General features: G+C 41.4%; 2 protein-coding genes across 3 annotated transcripts; one reads left to right on the top strand and one right to left on the bottom strand.

The window, feature by feature from the left end:
* Nucleotides 1-258: 258 nt before the first annotated feature.
* nadk2 (NAD kinase 2, mitochondrial) lies at nucleotides 259-6,369 on the bottom strand. 2 transcript variants are annotated; one of them, XM_070988357.1, is made up of 13 exons: nucleotides 6,268-6,369; nucleotides 5,511-5,733; nucleotides 5,332-5,420; nucleotides 5,133-5,221; nucleotides 4,709-4,790; nucleotides 4,423-4,506; nucleotides 4,064-4,203; nucleotides 3,757-3,850; nucleotides 3,469-3,564; nucleotides 3,071-3,126; nucleotides 2,893-2,946; nucleotides 2,686-2,809; nucleotides 259-2,593 (listed from the first exon to the last, which is right to left on the bottom strand). In XM_070988357.1, the coding sequence occupies exons 2-13, from the start codon at nucleotides 5,730-5,732 to the stop codon at nucleotides 2,455-2,457; spliced, it is 1,269 nt and encodes a 422-aa protein (XP_070844458.1). In that variant the 5' UTR covers nucleotide 5,733; nucleotides 6,268-6,369; the 3' UTR covers nucleotides 259-2,454. The 2 variants fall into 2 exon arrangements, with proteins under 2 accessions (XP_070844458.1, XP_070844457.1); XM_070988356.1 differs by having other exon boundaries at nucleotides 5,511-6,341.
* A 34-nt stretch (nucleotides 6,370-6,403) lies between these two features.
* LOC139348931 (excitatory amino acid transporter 1-like) lies at nucleotides 6,404-20,621 on the top strand. The gene is made up of 13 exons (XM_070989358.1): nucleotides 6,404-6,467; nucleotides 6,864-6,930; nucleotides 7,415-7,491; nucleotides 8,503-8,695; nucleotides 11,154-11,296; nucleotides 11,419-11,556; nucleotides 13,225-13,429; nucleotides 13,519-13,561; nucleotides 14,434-14,714; nucleotides 14,803-15,036; nucleotides 16,743-16,937; nucleotides 17,067-17,201; nucleotides 19,410-20,621. The coding sequence occupies exons 5-13, from the start codon at nucleotides 11,158-11,160 to the stop codon at nucleotides 19,618-19,620; spliced, it is 1,581 nt and encodes a 526-aa protein (XP_070845459.1). The 5' UTR covers nucleotides 6,404-6,467; nucleotides 6,864-6,930; nucleotides 7,415-7,491; nucleotides 8,503-8,695; nucleotides 11,154-11,157; the 3' UTR covers nucleotides 19,621-20,621.
* Nucleotides 20,622-22,363: the final 1,742 nt, after the last annotated feature.

Raw genomic sequence — 22,363 nt, 5'->3', positions numbered from 1 at the left:
ATGAGTTTTAACTTGTGAACTGGTCATCTTCTCCCAAGTCTGAACAGCGAAGTTACTAAAAACACAAACTGTTCTTTGTGTGTGTGTGCTGATTTTGGGTTGAATGTGAGTCCACACACACCACAGAAGTAAACACTGACACAAAAAGCTTAATTCGAGTGCCAAATAGAAAAAGTAAAGTCACTAAAGTAAGGAATTTTGGTCAGTCCAAATTTAGTCACATGACAAGTGAACTGATGAAAACCAGAACAAGCTCACAAGTGGACCCTGAAAGGATTTTTATTTTGTTGAGACAAAAGTCAGCTGACATTTGGAAGAACAATTTTTATTAACATTAACCATGTCTCTTGTCCCAGTAATCCATGACAGCCAGTCGGCAGGAATACCAGGACCCTGAAAGTGACGCAGCTCAGTGGAATTGAGGCTCATTCATTTCATTATGTGCTCATCCTCCTGTCTCATGTGTTCAGTGAAAGTGTTTATTCAGTCGCTCTTATTTCACTGTTGGATATGAAAAAAAGCAGATGAAGGGAATTTCATTTCAATATTAACGTGTTCACAGAATGCATGTGTCTGTCAGTAATTAACAAATCTGACAGGCAACACTGGAACTACTTTCCACCAAACAAATAGTCCCAGTGAAAACAGTTCCCAGAGTGTGACATCTCACACCTGAACAGAACCAACACTTTGTGCATGAACAGAACACGTTTTCTGGTTAGCTGACCCTATCAGTCTACCCACTCACACAGTTAACATGCACCATATACAGCCACTTATCCCACAGAGGGTCGTGGAGGGGGCGCTGTAAACGATCCACGCTGACAGTGAGCGGGACAGGCGGGACAGGCGGCCGGTTCATCACAGGGCTGACAGACAAACAACCACTGACAGTCTCCACTGACCTGCACTTCTTTGTCCAGAGACAAACAGTTAACAGCTCATTGGTAGTAACTTTACTGTAGGTGAGAAAGAGGCAATAATGAGTTTCAATAAGAACACAGAAGCATTTCTTTTTCACACCACTTTATCTGATTCAAAAACAAAACACATACTGACAGCACGTTAATAAAGAACCTGCCTTTGGCACACATATTGCAATATCCTGGTCTTTGTGTAAACTATTCCTCAAAAAGCCCTGCTGGTCCAGTCCAGGGGTGTCACAGCTGCCCCACAAATGTCTTTCACATCAAGCAGAACCTTCTAGGTTTGAATGAAATATTCAAAATGATCTGACTGCACTGTGTCTTTATCATTTAGTCAAATGACTTCACTGGTTTCAGTCGGTGTTGTTAGAATCACTTTCTGAGTTTCACTCTGAAGCATGTCCACCACAGGCATACGCTGCTGCTGAAGCAGCGCCTCCAAAGCTAATTTTCCTGTCTTGTGACATATTAAATGATTAAAAGATTTTGACCTAACATGGAGCAAAATGCCCCTGAAGCAAGGAGTTCTGTTTTTGGTGCACTTTGTTTTTTCCTCTCCAACAGGTAGAAAAAAATAGAAGCTATGTTCCAAAAATATCTTTAGTCAACAAACAAGCCATAATAAACAGCCACTGTGCTTTCAGCTCACCATACAGATACACCTTTATGTACTTTCAGCTCAAATTGGATTTTTGAGAGGATAAGTCTGCTAATATTCAACATTTTTCTTAGAATCAACAATTCTCAAAAATCAAAATCAAAAATCTCTTCTTCCTCTGTGCCACAGAGCTCCAGTGTTGTCCAAAAACTATTGAAAACACATCAGTGAGTCACACTGTTGCACTGGGTGACACGTTCCTCCATTACCATGAACACACACACTGTAGTTTATTTTGACTCAGTCCCACACACACCGCCCTACTGCCCCAAATGCAGATGAATCCACTTCTGAAAGGGTAGATCAGAAAGTCAGAGAATTGTGGAGACAATAAAAAAATAGAAAACTGTCATTCTGATCCTTTAAGTCATTAACCAGTGGCTACACAGGTGTGAGAGCACATCACTGTATCTGATCCCCACAGACAGGCAACATCATCAAGGCCAGACTCAGTCACTCTTCCAAACAAAATGGGCCAACATGTAATCAGAAACAGATATATATCTAAGCAATGAATTTTCTGTCTATTAACAGAAGCCCTCATCATACCTGATCTTTCCTCTCTGTTCATAGTCACTGACGGCTGAAGGGCAGACACGAAGGGAGAATAAATGATGTGTACAAAACAGATTCGAAGCTGTTAAAACCTTCAGATAGTAGGATGCAGATTAAAAATCAAAAGAAAAAAAAGTCTGATCAGGAAATCATTTGGGAAAATTCACAATGCACATATTGAATAAAACAAACTAATACCATTTTCCTCCAGGTATAAAAATATTCAACATTTGTGGGAGCTAACACCTAAAAACTGGTACTTCCCTTTGAACACTGGACAGAAAGCAGGCGAGCGTTGTTTGCTCTGGGCTCATCTCAGTTTTCAAGCAGGACTGTCCGGAGCTGATCCTCCTCACTCATGCTGATTGTAGCGATGGCACCGTCATTGAACTCGAATGAAGTCCCGCCATCGACGACCATGCAGGCATCCCAGCACCGTGAGCGGACACACACCCTGAAGACCAACATTAAACAGGAACATCTTTACAGCTTCTGTACAGCGTGAACTCTTAGCTGCTGTTGTGAGACTGAGGAACGCTCACTGACTTGCTGACGAAGCCTCTTTGCCGGCTGCTGGAGAAGACTCTGTTGACGATGGGCTCCCTGATGCTGTAGAACAAACGTCTGTCGTCCGGACTGAACACCAGAGACTCGTTGTATTCATCAGTAACTGAACACACACAGATACCATCCTTAAATAAAAGCAAGTGCTCAAAAATGCACAACAATAATAGAGGGTGATTATTAGCTCACCTTTTTCAATAAAGCTGTGGTTGAGTGGGATATCAAGACCTGTTTGGGACTTTCCTGAGGAAACACACATGCTGCTGTCAGTGAAGTCAGGTGACGTATTCAGAGAAAGAGTCTGCTTTACTTTAGACTTTGGTTCAGTTTCACACAGAATTTAGCATCTAAACCTGCACACACCTACCAATTCTCAGCACCTCCTCCACAGCTTGTTCAGCAAGTTTGTTGATGTTATATGACCTGTGGACACCAAGACAGAAAGGTCACCATCCAGCAGAGTGGAACTGCTTTTCTGGCAGCGACACACAATATTCCAAATAAATATGTTTGTGTTTTCGTATTGATAGATGTTGAATGCAGAAGCCCTAAAAGGAGTTCATCTCAGGTAACCTTTGTCCCACTAATTCTCTACGGATCTTACACACAGTGTGATTACTTTTGGATAGACCCAAAACAAATGGTAATGATTGGCTTCCTGGGAACTGCAGTTCCTCCAGCAGCTGGAAGAGCCTGAATGGTGAGACTGCTCAACAGCTGATTAAGTATTTGCTCTGACTGAAAGTTGAGTGGTGTAAAATTTACCAGGCTTTGGATCCTGTCCCTGTGCAAATACTGAGTCCTGAGCTCTTCTGCTTCTCCCATGGGCCATCATCCACAGAGATCTCATAGTAGGAAGCCCTGTCGAACAAGAGGTTAACATGGGGTTTCAACTTCACCTTGTGGTGGACAGAGATTGCTGATGAGTGGCTTAGGGATGAGCATGGTGGTGATGAAGGGGCTGGGGCTTAATGAGGGTTTCAACATGCACACAGACACAGGTCCACTATGTTTAGAAGGAGTTACACGCATGAGTTTGCATGACAGTGTTACCTGGAGGACAGAGATTCTCCAATGAAGATTTCATTGAGGCTTCTGACAGGGAGGAGGCTGGGCTTGGAGAAGCTCTCATGGAGTGTTCCTGTCTCTGAGAAATCAGATATCACTCAGTTAGTAGTAGAACAAAAACATCAACTTAAATAATGATCAAGTTACTAATTAGAGGTCACTGTCAGTCCGTTATAGCCAATCTAACCCCAATCTACAACAGTCAGTCAGACGAGAGAGCAGACAGGAGGACAGGGACAGGGACAGGGACAGGGACAGGGACAGGGACACATGATGAGTGGTAGAGACATACTCTGCTGGATGTCCATGGTGGTGATGCGGTGAGCTTGACTGTGCTGCTCCAGGCTCAGCTGCTGTTCATGCAGGTCCACTGGAGTGGGATTGATCCCTGTGCCCTCTAAGTGTAGACGGATCCTCTGACGCCACAGCCACCTGCACAGCACAGGAGAGCTGAGGGGATAAGATCTGCTCTACAGAGCACCACCAGGCTTCAACTAAACCAGCAGACCATCTTTCAAATATTGTACAGTTATATTCTGAAGCCAATAATGAACACAGTGAGAACAGGCTGACAGGGTTTTAACTGAATCTTATACATGCATCAGTGGAATGTAGAATATGTCAGAAAGTTGTGTGTGGAGAGCTACACACCTGAACTCCCCACGACAGAGTTTCTCCAGAGCCTCTGGGAAGGCACGAGTGTACCGCACAGGCAGGCACAGATGACCTTCTGACCTTTAGTTGAAAGAGAGAAATGTAATGAACTGAGTTGAATATGAGAGGACTGTTAAATCGTAACAAAGTGATGATATTTTAAGCTTCTGGTCTAACTTCCCGAGGAGTTTTTCTTTTCAAACAGCTGCAGCAGATCAGGTCTAACTGTTTGACACATTTAATAATCCAAGGTCTTCCCGAAAAGTGCTGTTCAGTGTTTTACCTCTCAGGGTCCGTGTTTACTCCAACAACTGGTTTGTCCTTGCTCAAAACCTTACTGGCAACAAGTAGCATTGTCCCATCACCTAACAAAAGAAACTGCAGTTAGAGAACTTGTATTGTGTGTTCGAAGCCTTTGTTCACGTGACTTTTTGCCCTCTGGGTTGAATAAGTTAAAGTCCTGCCCATTCTGTCCATCACACCTGGACACAGCAGTCAGCGTTCAAGGAAGATTCTTTTAATCAGCGTTCACTTTTTCAGACAGATGGTAGAGATAATGACCATAAAAGCCAACATATTTGAATCTTAACTCAGGTGGAATTCATGGAATGTGCTGCCTACATACTGTGTTTGTCATGAATCACTGTCACAGGCTCTGGAGGCTGGAGTACATGACACTGCAAAAACACATCATCTAAAATACACACCTCCAGCAGAGATGATGGCATCTGCCCATCGCACGACGTCTTCATCATATTCCCCTCTCTTCACCACTCGTACTTCAATGCCTTCTCTCCTGCAAACACAGAATTAGAAACTAGCTTTCACAAACAGTGTCCCAGCTGCAAACAACAAGCCTCCCCTGTCTGGATCTCAGGAATGTGGCTGTGACGGGTCACATCTTACCGCAGGCTCTTCACGATGTGTTCCACATTATGAGTGTGGATGTTGTGTCTTTCCAGAAGGCCGCTGTAGCTGGAGCCCTTCATGGCAAGCTGCAAAACAGGCACGTCAACACTCACTGAAATCAGCTGTTTGTTTTAAGTGAGAGGTCAAAGCAGGTGAAAGTGAAAGGCAGTCGTTACCAGCTGCTTCAGGTCCTCTTCAGACAGTCCTGCATAGCGATACCGCTGCTGTTCAAACTCATAGCGCGTCGTCTTCGTCACCACGGCCACTTTCTCCGGTTTGAATCCAGCTTTTGGCTGAGATGAACTGTGACATACTGAAGTGTGGAGGGAGCGAACAGAGCTTCCGTACAGCAGGCTGACAGCTCGATTCCCAAAGCACACCACTGAGCGGCCAGTCATTCTTGTAGGTGAACACACAACCAGAGACTCAATGACATGTCCGATTAAAAGTGTTCAGTGAGGGTCCTGCTCGGTGCTGCCATGCTGGTTCACATGTCGTTTATGTCCATTCACACAAGTCGGGGAGTCAAAAAACACACCCTGCTGTCAGGAAGGTCACAGGTACACCGAGCTGTTAGGTGACCCTTCTAACTTAATGATATTAGTTTCCAAGTCGAGTGTTTCCACAAGCAAGTAACTAATCAACGAGAACGACAGTTAACTCGCCTTTTAACTAAGAGCGTGTTATCCTAATAACCGTATTTGGTAAGGTTAGCTCCAACGTTACCATCTGATCTTAAAAAAGCTAAAGTAGCTAGCATCTTACTCACAAAGCGTAAGAGACTGCGTATCCCTTATTCTGACGCCCATTACGTTTCCCTCAAACTGTTCTAAAGCTGCGTCACACTCCTCAGGTCCAAAACATGTTTAGACACACGGTAACACACATGGGCAGGTTTAGAATAATCGACATGAGTGGCGACACTACACGTACCATACAACCTGGGATGCACCCTAGTGTTACGTCCACTACGTAGCGTTTAATCTGATTGGCTGTCAATTCCAAGTGACCAGTGCCGTTGAAAAAGAGAGTTGTGACACTTAAAATACGGAAGTGACGCATGTCGTGGGGCATCCGATAGTTCCAGGACTGAACCCCATTCATTTTCAGTTCATTCATTACCACATTCACTGGTAAAGTAATAAAGTCTCAGTTAATGTCTATCGTAAGATAATAGCTAGTTAGCAAATTTGAACAACACTTCACTAGCTACCATAGCCAGATGTCAGTTGGCTTACAGTTACCTCATATTAATTAGAGTTCTTGTCATTTGGTTGGCATACAAAGGTTAAAGTTAGCAACACACCTGGTTACAATGAATGGTAGCTAACATTAGCTGAACAAGATAATATAACTAGTCTGTCTCAAACAATGTTCTGTTAATTCAGTCCTTACACACATTGCTTGTTAGATGATGTATCAGTGACGGTCATCAATGGTAAGATCAGCAGCATAAATGTGGATGATCACAGTAAGAAGAAGTGTAACTGCAGGCAGCTGATCACTTCATATATTTCTCTGTTGAACAGCTGACCTGCAAAACCATGAGACTGACATTGATGCCAGTTATCCAGAAAGGATCCAAAAAGCAACAAGGTGTGTAACTGTCAGAAAGAGCTTACTGTATGCAGGTTTGTTCAGTCAACATCTCTAAACAGCAAATACTGAGCATCAGAACCTTCATGAAGGCAGGACTCATTGAAGGACTGTTAGACTGAAGTTTTCAGTTTTAGCTCAGCGTACCTAATTGTGAATGTCTTAATATTAGGATGTCAGTAATTATGACTATAGAGGCACAAGAAAAGTGCGTACATACAGTAAATCAGTGGTGGAAGAAGTTCTCAGCTCTTTTACTCAAGCCAAAGTAACGATACCACAATGTAGAAATACTGTGTTACAAGTAAAAGTCCTGCAATCAAAATTTGACTGAAGTAAAAGTACAAAAGTATGAGCATTAAAATACAGAGTACAAGTAGTAATTATGCAGAATGGCCCATTTCAGAATAATCTATATTATAAAACTGAATTATAATTATTGATGTTTTTTGTTTGCCCTGCGATCGGCTGGCGACTGGTCCAGGGTGTACCCCACCTCTCGCCCGTTGATGGCTGGGATAGGCTCCAGCCCACCCGCAACCCCCGGAAAGGGATAGTCAGGTATAGACCATGGATGGATGAATGGATGTTTTTTGTTTTTACCATATATATTGGTGGGTAGCTTGTGAATTTCATCCTGGGGATCCTCTTATCTCATCCACAATATTACATCATAATGTATTTGTGATTACATTTTGCTCTAACAATCTGAATCTCTTTAGTCACAGTTGCTGTCTGTCCCGCTTGAAACCATTCGAACAGGTTGGGAGCATGATTCTGTGCAAAATATGAGATCACATTAACATGTTAACAGACAACTCATCTTCAGCCCTTTTTTACATGTAAATAGGCAGACAGAAAGCTAAACTGTAGGATCTTAAGATATTGGTAAGATGCACTAAAAAATCACTAAATTTAAAAGTACTGACACAATATTTCTGAGATTGTTTGGATCACTAACAAAACATCTACAGAAATATTTCATTCATTAGTGTGATGGTGACCAGGGAATAGTGTTTGTAAAAGGCTATGTGACCTGATTTTAGGGGTATTCTTCACTAATTATATTCAACTTCACCAGGGAATATTTTTCCATACAGTGAGGTCACTCATTACAGCGCAAGCTCTACTTTTTTCAGCTAATTGTGGTGTGTCATTTACTCTGCGGAATTACCTTGAACTATAACACGTCCCGAGTGAGATGATGTGTATCAATTAAACCTGGTTATTGTTTTATGCCAGAAACAATTCCCTATGTATGTCTACAATGTACAGACTCCATAAAACAAGGAAAATGTTCAAAGCACAAAGGAAGGAGGAGGAGATGATGAAAGAAAATAATTGGGGTCGAGATAAGAGGTGAGGAGAACCTCTACATTTAGGTGATCATCCCCAAGTAAATCAGCCTGTGGTGATTTTCATAACATATCTCAACAAAGTTTTCAGACATCTGTGTCACAGGGCTATCAGTGTTATTATGGGAGGACCATTTTCTAATTTGTCCTCTTAATCTCCCTCCCTCCCTCCCTCTGTCTGTCTCTCCTCTGGACATCTCCCCTCCCTTGTTTTCAGCAGGTACAGGAGAGCACTCTTTCCCACACACTTGGAGTGCTTCACGTCAGCGCTCCATCTCCCAGTCACTCTGTTCCTCTGATTCCCAGAAGCTCCAGTAAAACAGCTGCTCTTCTGCCCTGCTGCTGCTTCCAGGACCAGCTGCACCACTGAAGCGCTCTGCACTGAGAACTGAAGAACAAATACTAAAGAGGTATGTGACAAGCAACCCGTCCTTTTGTTCTGCTTTAAAGTGCATGGGGGTGCTGGCTGCTTTCATTTGAGTGGGTGTGAGGAGGAGACAAAGTTTAACTGTTGCTATGAAGTGTGGCAATTTAATTTTGATCACATTTTTTAGACCCTTCCAATGGAAAGGAGAAAGAAAATACGAGTAGCAGAAGGTAAAAGGGGAAAACATGGCTATCAAAAGGATCAGTTCACCTAATCACAAAAAAATGCAGTCTTTCATTTGTTCAGGTTTCAGATGCTATCTGCCGCTGAAACATCTGCCTCCATCCCAATACAATAGAAGTGAATGGAGTTTCATTTGTAGGGCTAAAAACATTGAAAAAATGAAATTAGAAAAACTCCACAGTGAAATCTCCCATTCAAATATTTCATAATCTACACAAATAAAATCAAAGCTATTGGCAAGGCTAGAATTCACTAAAGGTAGGGTTACCGTTTAAATAGCGGAGTGAATGCTGTATACTGTTATACTAGACATAAATGAATGACAATCTAGACCTCCAGTGAATTTAGAATATCGTCCTCTCAGTGTCCCTTTAACATCTTACAATGTTCTACTTTAGATTAAACATCAAACATATTAAGTTTATTTGATCAGTTTTTGCTTCATTTAAAAAGCCGTCTGCAAATTAATTTAAGTGTGAAAATCCAGCAAATCACATGCGTATTAAATGCTGAGTTCTGAATTTTTTCAAGTTTATGTTGAAAAAATACTCACATGCCCATTCTTCAATGTTACAGACTGGGGGACAACATTCACAGCAGTCTTTTTTCTGAGAAAAAATGCATTTGAAAGTTCTGTTGAAGTTAATATAAAGCTTGAAATAACTGTACAGGTAACTTTGAGTTGCTCTAGCTTTGAAATGATGTTATGTGGACAGCGCCTGTACAAGTCTCATCTTCGTCCATTCTTATTGACTCAAAAGAAATCAATGAAGAGTATCTGCTCATGGACGGTTTCTTTGGGAGCCTCCTGGAAAAGCCAGATGTAAGCCATTTTCTCCATCTGCCCTTTGCACACACAGAGACCAGAGCAAGAGGGATGATAAGAGAAACATCTTCGAGTTCATGACCACTCACAAACACACTGACCACACAGAACACGATCTCACATGGCCGTGTTGGTGTTGTTCCTACACCGTAACATGTCGCTCCAGCACCATCATTGCAACTGACCAATCACACTGTTCTGATGTCAAAGCTTCATGACTTGGGGAAAAAGAGTGGAACATGATAGAAGTTAGCCTTTCTGACATGTGGTTAACATTCTGAGAGGGTCTATTTTCACCCAAACCATGATTTACTGATGGTCATATTTTTCTGGGCTTTTTCCTGAATCACAAAGCTATGACAAAGCTATGAAGTTGTAGGAACAGCCCCAACACAGCGATACCATATCGTGCCTCCACACAGAATCAGAGCATGTTTTTATGCCACTCACATTATGCTATGGACATCTTCATGTGTTATCGGATTAACAGAGACCAAAATTCTTTCATTCCAGTCGAGGGTGAATGTTGGACGCTAAAGGACTACTGCCCCCCGCTGGTTGTCAGATGTACTGGTCAGTGGATCAGAATACTGACTTTCCAAATCTGTAAAAATTGGACCACAAGTACAACTCCAAGAGCTGTAGGAAGTGGAAGATGGGAGCCCTGCTGCAAACGAAATATTTTGATGTCCATTAGACAAAAGCAAACAATTATAAATTTTTCATAACAAAAAGTTTAATTATAGTATACTTGTGTTGATGATGTTTATAGTGTAACATGCCTTTTTCCAAATGAATCATTATTACTGGACTTTGGTGCTCATGATCACATAAAAACTTTTGCCATTAGTGGACCATGTCATGACAACAAAGCTATGCAAACCAAGCTTTGCATTTTGGTCACCATAACTTTTCTAGGCTTTCCTTTATGTGGTTTTGGCAATGCTGTCCAGGTCTGTCATGCAAAGTGCTCTGCTGCGTTGCTCCAGAGAAAGAAACTGTGTTAAAAAGATGGTCAACCACAATAGAGGGACAAGCTGAATGTAGCCCACTCTTTCATTTAAAGGAGACCAGTCCATTGACACTGCAGGGGTGGACACAGAGTGCTCCACCAAAAAAACAGATGGTCATCTGGGAAAAAAGCAATAAACCATAGCTACCATGAAGTCTACCTCCACTGGCTCAGCAAAGAAACACTCTCCATGGAATCATTTTGTCCTTAAGAGATTATAAAGTTGGGAGACACACACTTTGATTTGTCTCAGTCAGAAACTGTCCTTTAGATTGCTCTGTTTGCACCTTTTGCTCAGAATGAGGACTGTGAATTTTATCCCCAGTCTCTGTTGTCAGATGCAGAAATGAATTTACCAGCCTGTTGACAAGTCTGAACACACTCTAATTGCACTGATGGATGTATCTGGGTTTACTACAGCAGGATGCAGCGTATCAGGGAAGGCATTCACATACGCACCATGAAGGCCAAGAGGAAAGTGGAAGAGATCTCCAAAGAGGACGTCCAGGCTTTCCTCAAGAAGAACGCTTTTGTGCTCTTTACAGTTGGGGCAGTTGTTGTAGGTGCGTATGCTCCTGGAAGCCACATGGAAATGCCTCAGACTTCATTTAGTCAAAGTGTTGTCAAAGCAATAGAAACACACATGCATATAACACACAGGCCCACACTGCTGTTCTCTGTGCAGGTATCATTCTGGGATTCACGCTTCGCCCTTATAAAATGACCTATCGAGAAGTGAAGTACTTCTCTTTCCCTGGAGAGTTGTTAATGAGAATGCTTCAGATGCTCGTTCTCCCCTTACTGATCTCCAGTCTCATAACAGGTACAGTACGCTCTCACATTATGTCATAAATGTTACTGATCTGTCAATGGACACAGGACTTATTAACATCAACTTTCTTATATATATTCAAAGGTATGATTGAGTTTCTCATCACTTTTCATCCATGTTTATGTGGTATGAACATGATGGATATCATATGATCACATATTGCTTTTTGGTCAGTTGTTGCTTTAGTGCCATGTCTTCATCAGCCACCACACTGCAGCTCTGTGGTTTAAATCAATTACATATGAAATGGTGACTAAGCAGTCAGAAGGGGAGCAGTGGAAAAGCAAAAATGGGTCTGACAAAGCAGCTCAACTGATGTGATCTGGTTTCAGTATGGATCAGTAGGATCTCTTTGTTGGACTCTTTAGTCTATGAACAGGTGACAGGGTGAAAGTGAACAAATTACATCCATCCATACTTGATCTAATTCCTCTATACATTTGTGATTGTATTTCTTGATCCAGGTAGTGAGAAAGGACATATGTCCTTCCTTTTTTGTAAAACACCAGCAAAATATGAAATGTATGCTATGCAGGATAAGCTTTGTTCAAGAACCTTCTGGCATGTCCAAAGATCATTGGGTAGTTATTTTTGGAAAATCAGATGCTTTGCTCTGTTACTCAAATGTAATGGTTATGCATGAGACACACACACTGGAGCTATGGCAACTGCTGACATTTTTGAGACAAAACCCAGAACGTGAAAAGATCAGATGGGTAGAATAAAATGTAAAAGATTTGGCTTACTTGGTGCTGTATGGAATGACAGCTCGGTTGAGGTAGTCTTTACAACCCAGTAATTGCTGAGGAGACCAACCTCATTCCTAGTTTGGTGGTGATGAGACTTCCACTGGTTCAGTTAAAGAGAAGCATTGCTTCGGATGACTCGTGGAAGGTGCTTCATCTTTGTGGCCTCCAGCTGCACTAGGTCTATTCTCATGGTTTGCACCAGTGGGCCTCAATTTGTTTAATAGCTGAGCCCTCTCCCAGTGAGACTGTAGAAAACACTGTACAGGAGAAAGTCCAAAGTGTTTGAGTTTACAAAGTTGGAGCCTACATCTTATTTTTGCTAGTGTCAAAAAAGTTTTCCCCACACTGCCAGCATTTCTGTTATTATGGCAGTGTTTCCATTGACTACACATAGTCAACTGTTTAGTCATCAGTGCCAACTTTAAATGCTCCCTTTCAGTAAAATTGACATCCTATTTACAGTATTTCCTATCATTGACACTGACTGCATGGTAGAGAGACTTCTCTTTGATCCCAGGCCATCTTCTTCACCACTCTCCACTTTGTATTTGTGTATTTATGCAGAAGAGATTTTTCCACTTATCTTTCTAAAAAGCTGGAACTGGATTATTCTAATGCCTAAATTAACCTTTAAATAGATCTGTGCTGTAAAATCTGAACATGTTTCAACCATGAAGAAATAACATCATGTTACAGAGGTTGAACAGAAGCTATAGCTACAGCTTTGATGAATGTTGAGACCTGTATAGAGTTGTGTACGAGGAGCTGCTGTTAACACTAAACAGTGTTACAGAGACAGAGAAACAAAGAAAACCTCACCCCATGACTTGATGCTGGTAGACTTTTCTGTTTATAAAGAATATTTCTGGAGGCTTTAATAATCATCTACATTCCACTCTCTGTCCATCAGGAATGGCAGCTTTGGACAGCAAAGCCTCAGGAAAGATGGGCATGAGAGCCGTGATTTACTACATGACCACAACTTTTATCGCAGTCTTCATTGGTATCATCATCGTCCTCATCATCCACCCGGGAAAAGGATCAAAGGATGAGTTTGGAAAGCAGCAGACGATAGAGCAAGTCAGTCCTGCTGATGCCTTCTTAGATCTGATCAGGTAGCCTGCATAGAGGAACAATGATATTCCCAAAGTGACAGTAACTGTCCAACATCTTCAGTTAAACACTGTGTGATTTCTGATTGCAGAAACATGTTTCCACCGAACTTGGTCCAAGCCTGCACACAGCAGGTGAGCTTTATAATGAATACTCAATGAAACTGCAGTGCTTTCGTATCCATGGACTCTTCAAATGGGTAATCCTTTGAGAAGCAGCCCCTAGCCCCTGCTGTGTTCATCACACCCCACAACACAACAGATCTAACAACAAACTGATATGTGTTCTATTCTTTAAGACCCTTGAGAGCTTGAGCATGTCCAACAAAATAAATGATACTTTGCCTACTAGATCATGCCATGTGTAAAAGGTTAAATATATTTTGTGTAGAGTTTACCCTCTGAAAAGCATGAATGGGAAGCAATCTGCCCACTGGATGGTTTAGACAAGTGGAATGTGCTCATGGAAAGGCAAAGGGTAGAGTACTTCACTGAGTCTGAAAGCTTGACCCTAGACTGACCCCAACTGGTTCATAAAGGTCCCAGTCCAGCTAAAGCCTGACAGTTTACAAAATGTTTCAGGCTGAACCATATTTAGACCCAAATCCAATGTGTGAGTTTCAATCCAGCAAGTTTTTGTTTATGAACAAAGAGGAAGTTGACCTGAGAGTGGGTCTACACAAGAGATCATTGCTTCATTAAAACACTGAAATTCATTTTCTGGGAACCATGAATAACTGAAGCAGAACTTATGAGAATCCAGATGAGATCGGAAAAGATACTACACCATGTATGGTTCCTAATAGTGTGATCCACATATTACCCACATGATTGTGCCACTGGTGACAAGGTCAGCTGACCATTAAAACTACTAAAACATTTTTCTCAGTGGTAAGGATGAGAAAGGAGGACATGAAACAGTAATTTAACTCAAAGCACCATCACATGATTCTGAAGGCTGACCTTAGCGCAGTATGACTTGATCCTTTCATTCTCTCTTTCTTCAGTTCAAAACAAAATATGGAAAGCGAGTCGTCCATGTGACGGTGACAGTGAATGACACCCTCTTCAACTCAACCAATGGCACCCAGGAGGTCATGGAGATTGCACGAGAGGACGTGATCCCAGTGCCGGGTCAGGTGAACGGGGTCAACGCCCTCGGGCTGGTGGTCTTCTCCATGTGCTTTGGTCTAATAATTGGTAACATGAAGGAGCAGGGCCAGCTCCTGAGGGATTTCTTCGACAGCCTCAATGAAGCTATAATGCGTTTGGTTGCCATCATCATGTGGTAAGACTTCACTTTCAGTGGGAGGTGTTTCATGTTGAATAAATGTTACCATCACTCCAATAAGTCACTGCTCCTCTGCTCCTGTCAGGTATGCTCCTATTGGTATCCTGTTCCTGATTGCAGGAAAGATTGTGGAGATGGATGATCTGACACAGATGGGTGGTCAGCTGGGCATGTATACTATCACAGTAATCATTGGCTTAATGATCCATGCCGTTCTTATTCTTCCCACTCTTTATTTTGCTATCACTCGACAAAACCCCTTTATCTTCATTGCTGGGCTACTGCAAGCTCTGGTAACAGCCCTGGGCACCTCCTCCAGGTAAGTCATGTCTAACACTATGACTCCTCAACAAATGAATAACAATCATTCTCTGAAACAAACAGTCTAGCATTTTGGGAACTATGTTTATTTGTGGGCAAACCCACAGTTGGATGTATCACACCACAGTGTGAGTATCTAGCCGAGTTTTTAGCACAAAGACAAAGAGCAGGTGGACAGCAAGCCCAGCTCTGTCAAAAGTTACAAAAAGCCCTTGAAACTACCTGGAACATGCTTTGTTTTCTAAAAGCATCAGTATGCTTTATACTCGGTGCATGTCTAATTGTCAAACAGGCCCCCTGACCTTTCTGATGTAAGAATCATGGAGGCTGCATCAGAGGTGTGAAAGTATGTAAAGCTTTAACTTCTTTTTCAAGCTCTTTTTTTCCTTTTTTAAACATCACTTACCACTCACTTTTCATGTGTGACACAGAGAATGCCCTCAAAGAAAGACTTTCTGAACGCATGGCCTATTGTCCCCATTCAGTGGACTATGGCATCACGCCCCTCTCTATGGTGGCAGGCTTCTCAGTTTGGTAGTTTAAATAACACTGTATTGGCGCATGTGCCTGTTAATAAAAAAGCATATGGAACTGGAAGAGTTGGGGTCAGAGGTAGTATTAGCTGCTAGAGTTAGCTTTACTCATTCTGTGTTGGTTTATGATGGTCCCAGTATGGCTTGAAGTAGATAAGCTTTGGAGAACGTGGTTAGATAGCAGAAGAGGGGAGTGTCACACCAAGCTGGACAACACATGCACAGGAGTGCAGAGAGTTACTTTGAAAGACAAGATCTTTACAGCCAGATCAATTTTCTTGCATGTTTCATGCAGAATTCGGGTTGTATATTACATTAGCCAAATCTGTTATTATTTTATTGGTTTTCGGATATGTATTGGCTGATCGTTACACCCCTCCCCATGACTCACCTGGATTTTGAGCAAACCTGGCAACATATGCACTTAATATAACTAAGACAGCTCTCTGTCTTGTTTGCAGACTATGGTAAGCTAGGCTAAACATGTGCCAGACAATGCGCTCATATGCATGTCTGTTTGATGGCAAACCAGGCTAGTTAAAGGTGTTCACTGCATGTGCAAGCAAATCTTTAACACTGACTCTTTAAACTGTGCTGCATCACCACCACTGACTGAATCTGTAGCTTTTAGCAGTGGAGCTCTTCATTAGTGATTGAAGGTACTGTCATCCATGATTTACAGAACATTACCTCCTGGTTAAAAACACAGTGGATGACAGCAAAAGCCACAGCAACATCATGATCTGAACTCTGTTGCAAATTGTTCACTGGTGAGATTGGCCTTATAAACACATCTTATACAGTATCGCCCTAGTTTTGTACTGAACCGAATACACAAGTGAACTGAGAAGCTCCACTGCTAAAAGCTGCTGACTCGATCAGAGCCACTGGTGATTCAGAGCAGTCAGTTCACTTTGAAGATTTGATGTTAAAGACTTGTTCGTATGTGTGCTAACCTGAGCTTACTACTGAACTGACAGTAGTGAGACAGTCAGAATCCACACAGAACATCATGGTGATGTGATTGTTCACTGATACACAAAGTAAGTGAGTGATCTTTGAACTGAACTATTCAAGCAAAGTGATTCATAATTTCTACTTGTAAAGCATGTTTCCCAATTTTTTTTGCTTAAAACTGTGTTTAACCCTTTTCCATTCTTTTATCTCCCAGCTCTGCCACCCTCCCTGTCACCTTTAAATGTCTGGAGGAGAACAACAAAATTGACAAGCGAATCACACGTTTTGTGCTGCCTGTGGGTGCCACCATCAACATGGATGGAACAGCATTATATGAGGCACTGGCAGCCATCTTCATTGCCCAGGTCAACAATATGGAAATGAACTTTGGTCAGATCATCACCATCAGGTAAAACTAAACAAAAGAAGAAAATATTAGCTTAATAGCTGAGGCTTATTCTATCAATAAGACAAATGCATATAAAAAATCTCAGGCACTGATTCATCTGTGTATGTCTGTGTGCTTTCTTCAATCAAGTATTACAGCAACTGCAGCCAGTATTGGAGCTGCTGGCATCCCTCAGGCAGGCCTGGTCACCATGGTAATTGTACTGACCTCTGTTGGACTTCCTACTGATGACATCACTCTCATCATAGCGGTTGATTGGTTCTTGTAAGTAGCTTCATGTATCATGAAGATGGGCAACAATGCAGTGTAACATCAAGTGTGTTTGACATGTTGCTCTGTGAAATACTGTAACCGCAACTCGCTTCCTTACATCAATCATCTCTGTCATCTTAAAGGTCAAAAGCAGCTCTCTACTACCACTGAGTGACACACTTCTCCTGTCTCTCTGGAGTCTTGCTCCACATCTTCCCTTTTGTATTGAATATTTTTTGCAATGAGTTTTAACATAGAAACATAATTAGGTTTCCCAAATTAATCATTTCAATTAGAATACCCTTCCCAGAAATTACTCAGCTAACTGGGGTAATAAGAAAAAAAAACCCTTCTCTTCTTTAACTAGGATGGACCAAATGTGAATGTCTGTCAAAGCCTTCCTACATGAAGAAGGCCTTTCTCACACTGAACAGAAATAAAGAGAGCGTCTAATGAACAGCAGCCTTAAGCCTGTATGTTCTAAAGCTGAGGGCTGTTAAACCAGGCTTACTCCAGTGAATCAAGTTTATTTTTCAGAAAATTATGATTAATAATGGAGGTTACAAAGCAAACTTCCATCAAGACTAATCTGCTCCAGTCAGGTGAGTTTTCAGACTTAACTTCACCTCAAGATTAACCAGTGTTAGAATCAATCTGATAGATGCAAAGAGTGTTTTTCCTCCCAGTCCTATAAAGGAGGTTTAAATGAGTGAGGGCACAGTTCTTTTTGAAGGAGGTTAGTTGGTGCAACTAACTATTAAAGACCAAGCAGGAGTCTCCACCAATTGCCTGCCAATCCAGGATGTCACTGTACTCAGGAAAGAAATAGTCTAGCACATAACCCTCCATAAAGCGAGAACATCTTTTATACTTCATCTTTTTGGACAAATTAAATGACCAGGATGTCCGTTGGTGAGCTTTGGAGGTGCTGGTTGATGGATTTATTTTTTATTTTTTTACCTTTGGACCTTTAGACTAGCTGTTTCCCTTTTTCCAGTCTTTATGCTAAAATTAACAGGCTCCTGGCTGTAGCTTCATCGTCACAAATCAGGGAGCATCCACATGCAGAATCACAAAGCAAATGTATAAGGCAAAACTGGAAGTTTACTGGGTTGTTAGGCAGAGCAGAGTACAGTCCGTAGCAAGGGTCAATACCAGAAAGCAGGATGATCAGGCAGAGATACAGAGTCATCAGGCAAAAGCACGAACCAGGTAAACAGGCACAGGTCAAAAATCCAAAAAGCAGAACGAGAAAACAGGCAGGATACAAGGCAGGCATAAACACAAACAACGATCAGGCAAAGGACAAAGGGACACTGACTGGTAGAAATACTGAGGGGAAAATGAGCAGATGAGAAACAGGTGTGTGGTGGCAGAGCAGGCTGGTCACAGATTGGCTGACAGTCAAAGCAGGGGGAGCAGCAGGGTGTGGGCAGAGCACTGGTGGGGAAAGCTGGCAGGGCTGAGTGGAGGATGAGCAGGGGGGTGTGAGCAGGAGGGTGGGGCTAAGAGACTTCACCAGAGTCCAGGACATTCATATTAAAAGGCCAGACATTACAGACATCATGCCATATTCAGACAGTCTCTACTCAAAGACATTTCTAATGTGGCACTCGGTTGTTCACTTTGAAAGTGATATTTGTGAAAACAAAGCTATCCAAATGCAAACCACCATCTGACCAGCACTTAAGAAACACACTGACAGCTTTAAAATATAGATCCGAAACCCCGGGGACATATTTTCATTTTTTCTACTTCCCCTCGAGAATGACTGCTCTGAAAACAAGACAGCACCAGCAAACATTCGTCTGCAAACAACAACTGATGTCACCAGAAAAATCTTAGTTACATAAAAATACTGCAAACATTGAGCGGATAATCGTACAAAGTACTTATTACAGATTTCAAGGTTTCAAGGTTTCAAGCTTCCTACATCAAATTTTAACTTGAGTAACAAAGCTTTGACTTTAAAAAAACAACTTTAACCCTTCAGGGCATCCAAAACTACTGGAATGAGGTAATACTCACAAGTCACAAAAATGTTTCGTTTCGTGACTTGTGTTTTATGAGTATTTTATCTCATTCCATTGACAACAATAAAAAACAAACAAAAGAAACTTATAAATAACGCTGCCCTCATATATTGCTGGAGTTACTTATGTACCCCATACGTTTCCCCCTTATTTGCTCTTTCATTCTCTGTTCTTTGCTGTGGTGTAGGGACCGTCTGCGTACCACCACCAATGTTTTGGGGGATTCGATCGGAGCCGGCATTGTTGAGTTCCTGTCTCGACATGAGCTCCGCAGCAAAGATGTTGAGATGGGAAACTCAGTGCTGGAGGAGAAGGAGAGGAAGAAACCTTACAAGCTCATCTCCCAGGATAGTGATTTTGAAAATGACAAACGTGCTCACAGTGAATCAAACATGTAGTTCAACCTTCAACTGCTACATCTGCTAACACACACAAACACTTACAGCTGGTTCTGTCTTGGGGAGTTGGGACCGAATTGTGAGATGATATAGTCAGCCATAGTTTTATTGTCATTTTATCACACTTTGTGTGTCCCAGAAGTGAATTTCTTACATTCCTATTTAATCCAAAATTCCAACCATGATAACTTTTAATATATGCATCTGTCATTTGTCTCAGATAGGACTGGCAGTTTCTGTTGTGTATGTCTAATTCTTAAATGTATATTCTCCCTTCATTTTACCCTCATGTAGACGTCGGGGTGAAAGCAGGTTTTGATTCATGCTGAATTTAAGGTCTAAAAAGTGAAGTGGATGTAGTGAAAAACAGAATATCTAGCAGCGAGCACTGAGCAGGCGCAGCTGCTGGCCACAGTCACATTCAGCCATGGATGCTATCATCAGGAACGGGATTGCTTTTGAAGGTATTATGTGAAGAAATGATATATTCAGACTTTTACCATTTTGTCACCAAGACATGATTAACTCTACTTAAATTCAAATTCTATCTATATTGTCCTAACATTAGGAAGTCAATATTGTGGTTATTACAGGCTGTTACATACATCTGATTATTTTGATGTTTCAGTGGTACAGACTCTTTCTCCCACACCTAGAATTGCAAATGCATGTATTCACATTTTGACTGTGTGAATTGCTGATTTATTTATTTATTTATTTTTAACCAACATTAATGTACTATATATATGAGACAAGTGAATATCTTGGGTGACGTGAAGTTACTACATGTTAAAGCCTCTGATTTCATTATGAAGGTGTGAAACAGATATTTGAGTCTTGGCTGAAATTCAACAACTTTTTGTGAAAACAGTTGTCTTACATTTTGTTTATTATAACTTAAGTGAATTAAATGGAAAAAAGCCTTTCGTGCCTGTCTCCCTTTTATTTGAAAGGTCAGGGGTCGTTTCAGTGGGTTAAATAAACCCATTTTACTTCCTAAATTTTGCTCAGACAGTATGCAGCCTTTTGTCTTCATCCCTTTCTTTACCTGAACAATCATAACAGTGCAGTGAAACGGCTGTTTGTATCTTGGTGTATCGAATGAAAGGCCCCTGAAGGCTCCTGAGTACACAGTGCACACACTGAGAAGAACAAGATCATCACTCTGTGTACTTAATGCAACGGTTAGAGACACATTCTACAATTTTTTTTTTATTTAAATTGTCTCCAACAGACTCAGGCTAACTAACCTGTAGTTTCATGCTAATGATCACATCGTCAGTTCGTTTCAAATTTTTATCTGGCCCTGTTGAAGATATTAATATTCTGTAGAAGCAGTTTTGCATCCATCCGTCCTTCTAATAAAATGTTCTATTTGCTTGGTAGTTCAGGTATGTGCCCTTCAGGTTTGTTCACAAATACAAGGCTGAAGTATTCTGACAAAATTTCTGCCTTTTCAATATCTTGCTTTGTATAGTTTTCTTAAATATCATGTTCTCTGTAGTGCTGCTGGATTTTTACTTCTCACTGCCTTTTCTCACAAGATTTTTTTCCTTTCATTTTCTTTTTTGTAATACTGACCAAGGGGAAGCTGTGTCTTTTATTGTGAAGGCTCATTTTACTGATTGCTACAATTATATCCTCTGTTTCAGTCATTGTAGTCCTAATTGTTCTCCATGTGTTGATAAGATCATGATTATCTACTCTAGGTTTATATCGGCTTATATCATGATGTTAGATAGTCGTGATGATAATGATGATGGTGATGATGATGATGATGCTTCTCCCAGCTGATTTTCCAGGGTTGGGTCAGTCAGTCTTGAGTGGAACTGAGTCTTTGCAAGAGTTGGCTTTGAAGAGAACAGTCACGTCAGTTGGTTCCACATTAAAAGGCGTACTAAACATAATGAGTTTATTCTGTTTACTTCTCATGTCCTGAAACCTCTGTACAAACGCTTGAAGGAATTGTCACACTCATCAGTATATTCAGATGTCATTGCAGGCTTTCGTTCTTGCAGAGTCATCCAGCTCTTTGCAGCTCACCCAGTTAAGCAGTTTTTAGCTGAAATGACTCTTGAGATTGGCCTTTTTCAGCACTCATCCCCACAAACTTAGGCACACTGACTTGTCTTTTATGTCAACAAAAAATAATCGTTTGTCCTTTTTTTCTTGGAAAGCTCAACACATGTAGATGCATAACATATACAAAAACATGCAAGAAGATCACCACCTGACCAATGGTGACGGAAAGGAACTGGGTCCCCGGGCGCCGCTGTCGGCTGGCAGCCCACCGCTCCTGGTCTGCTGCATTCTTTTCTTGAATGTTGCTGTTATGATTTGGCATTTAAAGGAGCAAAAATGCCACATTCAGGCAGAGAGCACCGGATAGCAGAGAAAGTTAACAGGTTTAATGAATCTTCAGAGAATGTGCAAACAGACAAATCTAGAAGAATCACAGAACTCTGGGATCTCAGAGGAAGAACAGCCAGATGAGTGTCGAATCCAATTCTTTCTGAAGACTGATTGACATAATATGAACCACTACATTACATTGTGGGATACTTGAATCAAGCATTCAGGTTTTTCTTATAATTTATCACCTGCTTGTATTGAGGTGCTGATTAATATATTATGTATATGTATGTATAATATGTAAATTGTGATAGAGAGCAACTAAGGAAATAAGGAGCCGACCCTTAGGTTGGTACTTTCTGTACTGTTTGGTTTTCTGATATCTTTAAAA

The sequence above is a fragment of the Chaetodon trifascialis genome, chromosome 20, assembly GCF_039877785.1.
Source record: "Chaetodon trifascialis isolate fChaTrf1 chromosome 20, fChaTrf1.hap1, whole genome shotgun sequence".
Lineage (NCBI taxonomy): Eukaryota > Metazoa > Chordata > Actinopteri > Chaetodontiformes > Chaetodontidae > Chaetodon > Chaetodon trifascialis.
This window is presented reverse-complemented; position numbering and strand designations above follow the sequence as displayed.

What these genes read in the sequence shown, in the direction of transcription:
- LOC139348931 (XM_070989358.1), top strand. Translation starts at nt 11,158, where the DNA reads ATGCAGCGTATCAGGGAAGGCATTCACATACGCACCATGAAGGCCAAG. An exon ending in GCCTTCTTAGATCTGATCAG is followed by an intron (nt 13,430 to 13,518) that starts GTAGCCTGCATA and finishes TTCTGATTGCAG; the next exon opens with AAACATGTTTCCACCGAACT. An exon ending in GCCCTGGGCACCTCCTCCAG is followed by an intron (nt 15,037 to 16,742) that starts GTAAGTCATGTC and finishes TTTATCTCCCAG; the next exon opens with CTCTGCCACCCTCCCTGTCA.
- nadk2 (XM_070988357.1), bottom strand. Translation starts at nt 5,732, where the DNA reads ATGACTGGCCGCTCAGTGGTGTGCTTTGGGAATCGAGCTGTCAGCCTG. An exon ending in TGCCATCATCTCTGCTGGAG is followed by an intron (nt 4,791 to 5,132) that starts GTGTGTATTTTA and finishes TTCTTTTGTTAG; the next exon opens with GTGATGGGACAATGCTACTT. An exon ending in CAAAGAGGCTTCGTCAGCAA is followed by an intron (nt 2,594 to 2,685) that starts GTCAGTGAGCGT and finishes GTTGGTCTTCAG; the next exon opens with GGTGTGTGTCCGCTCACGGT.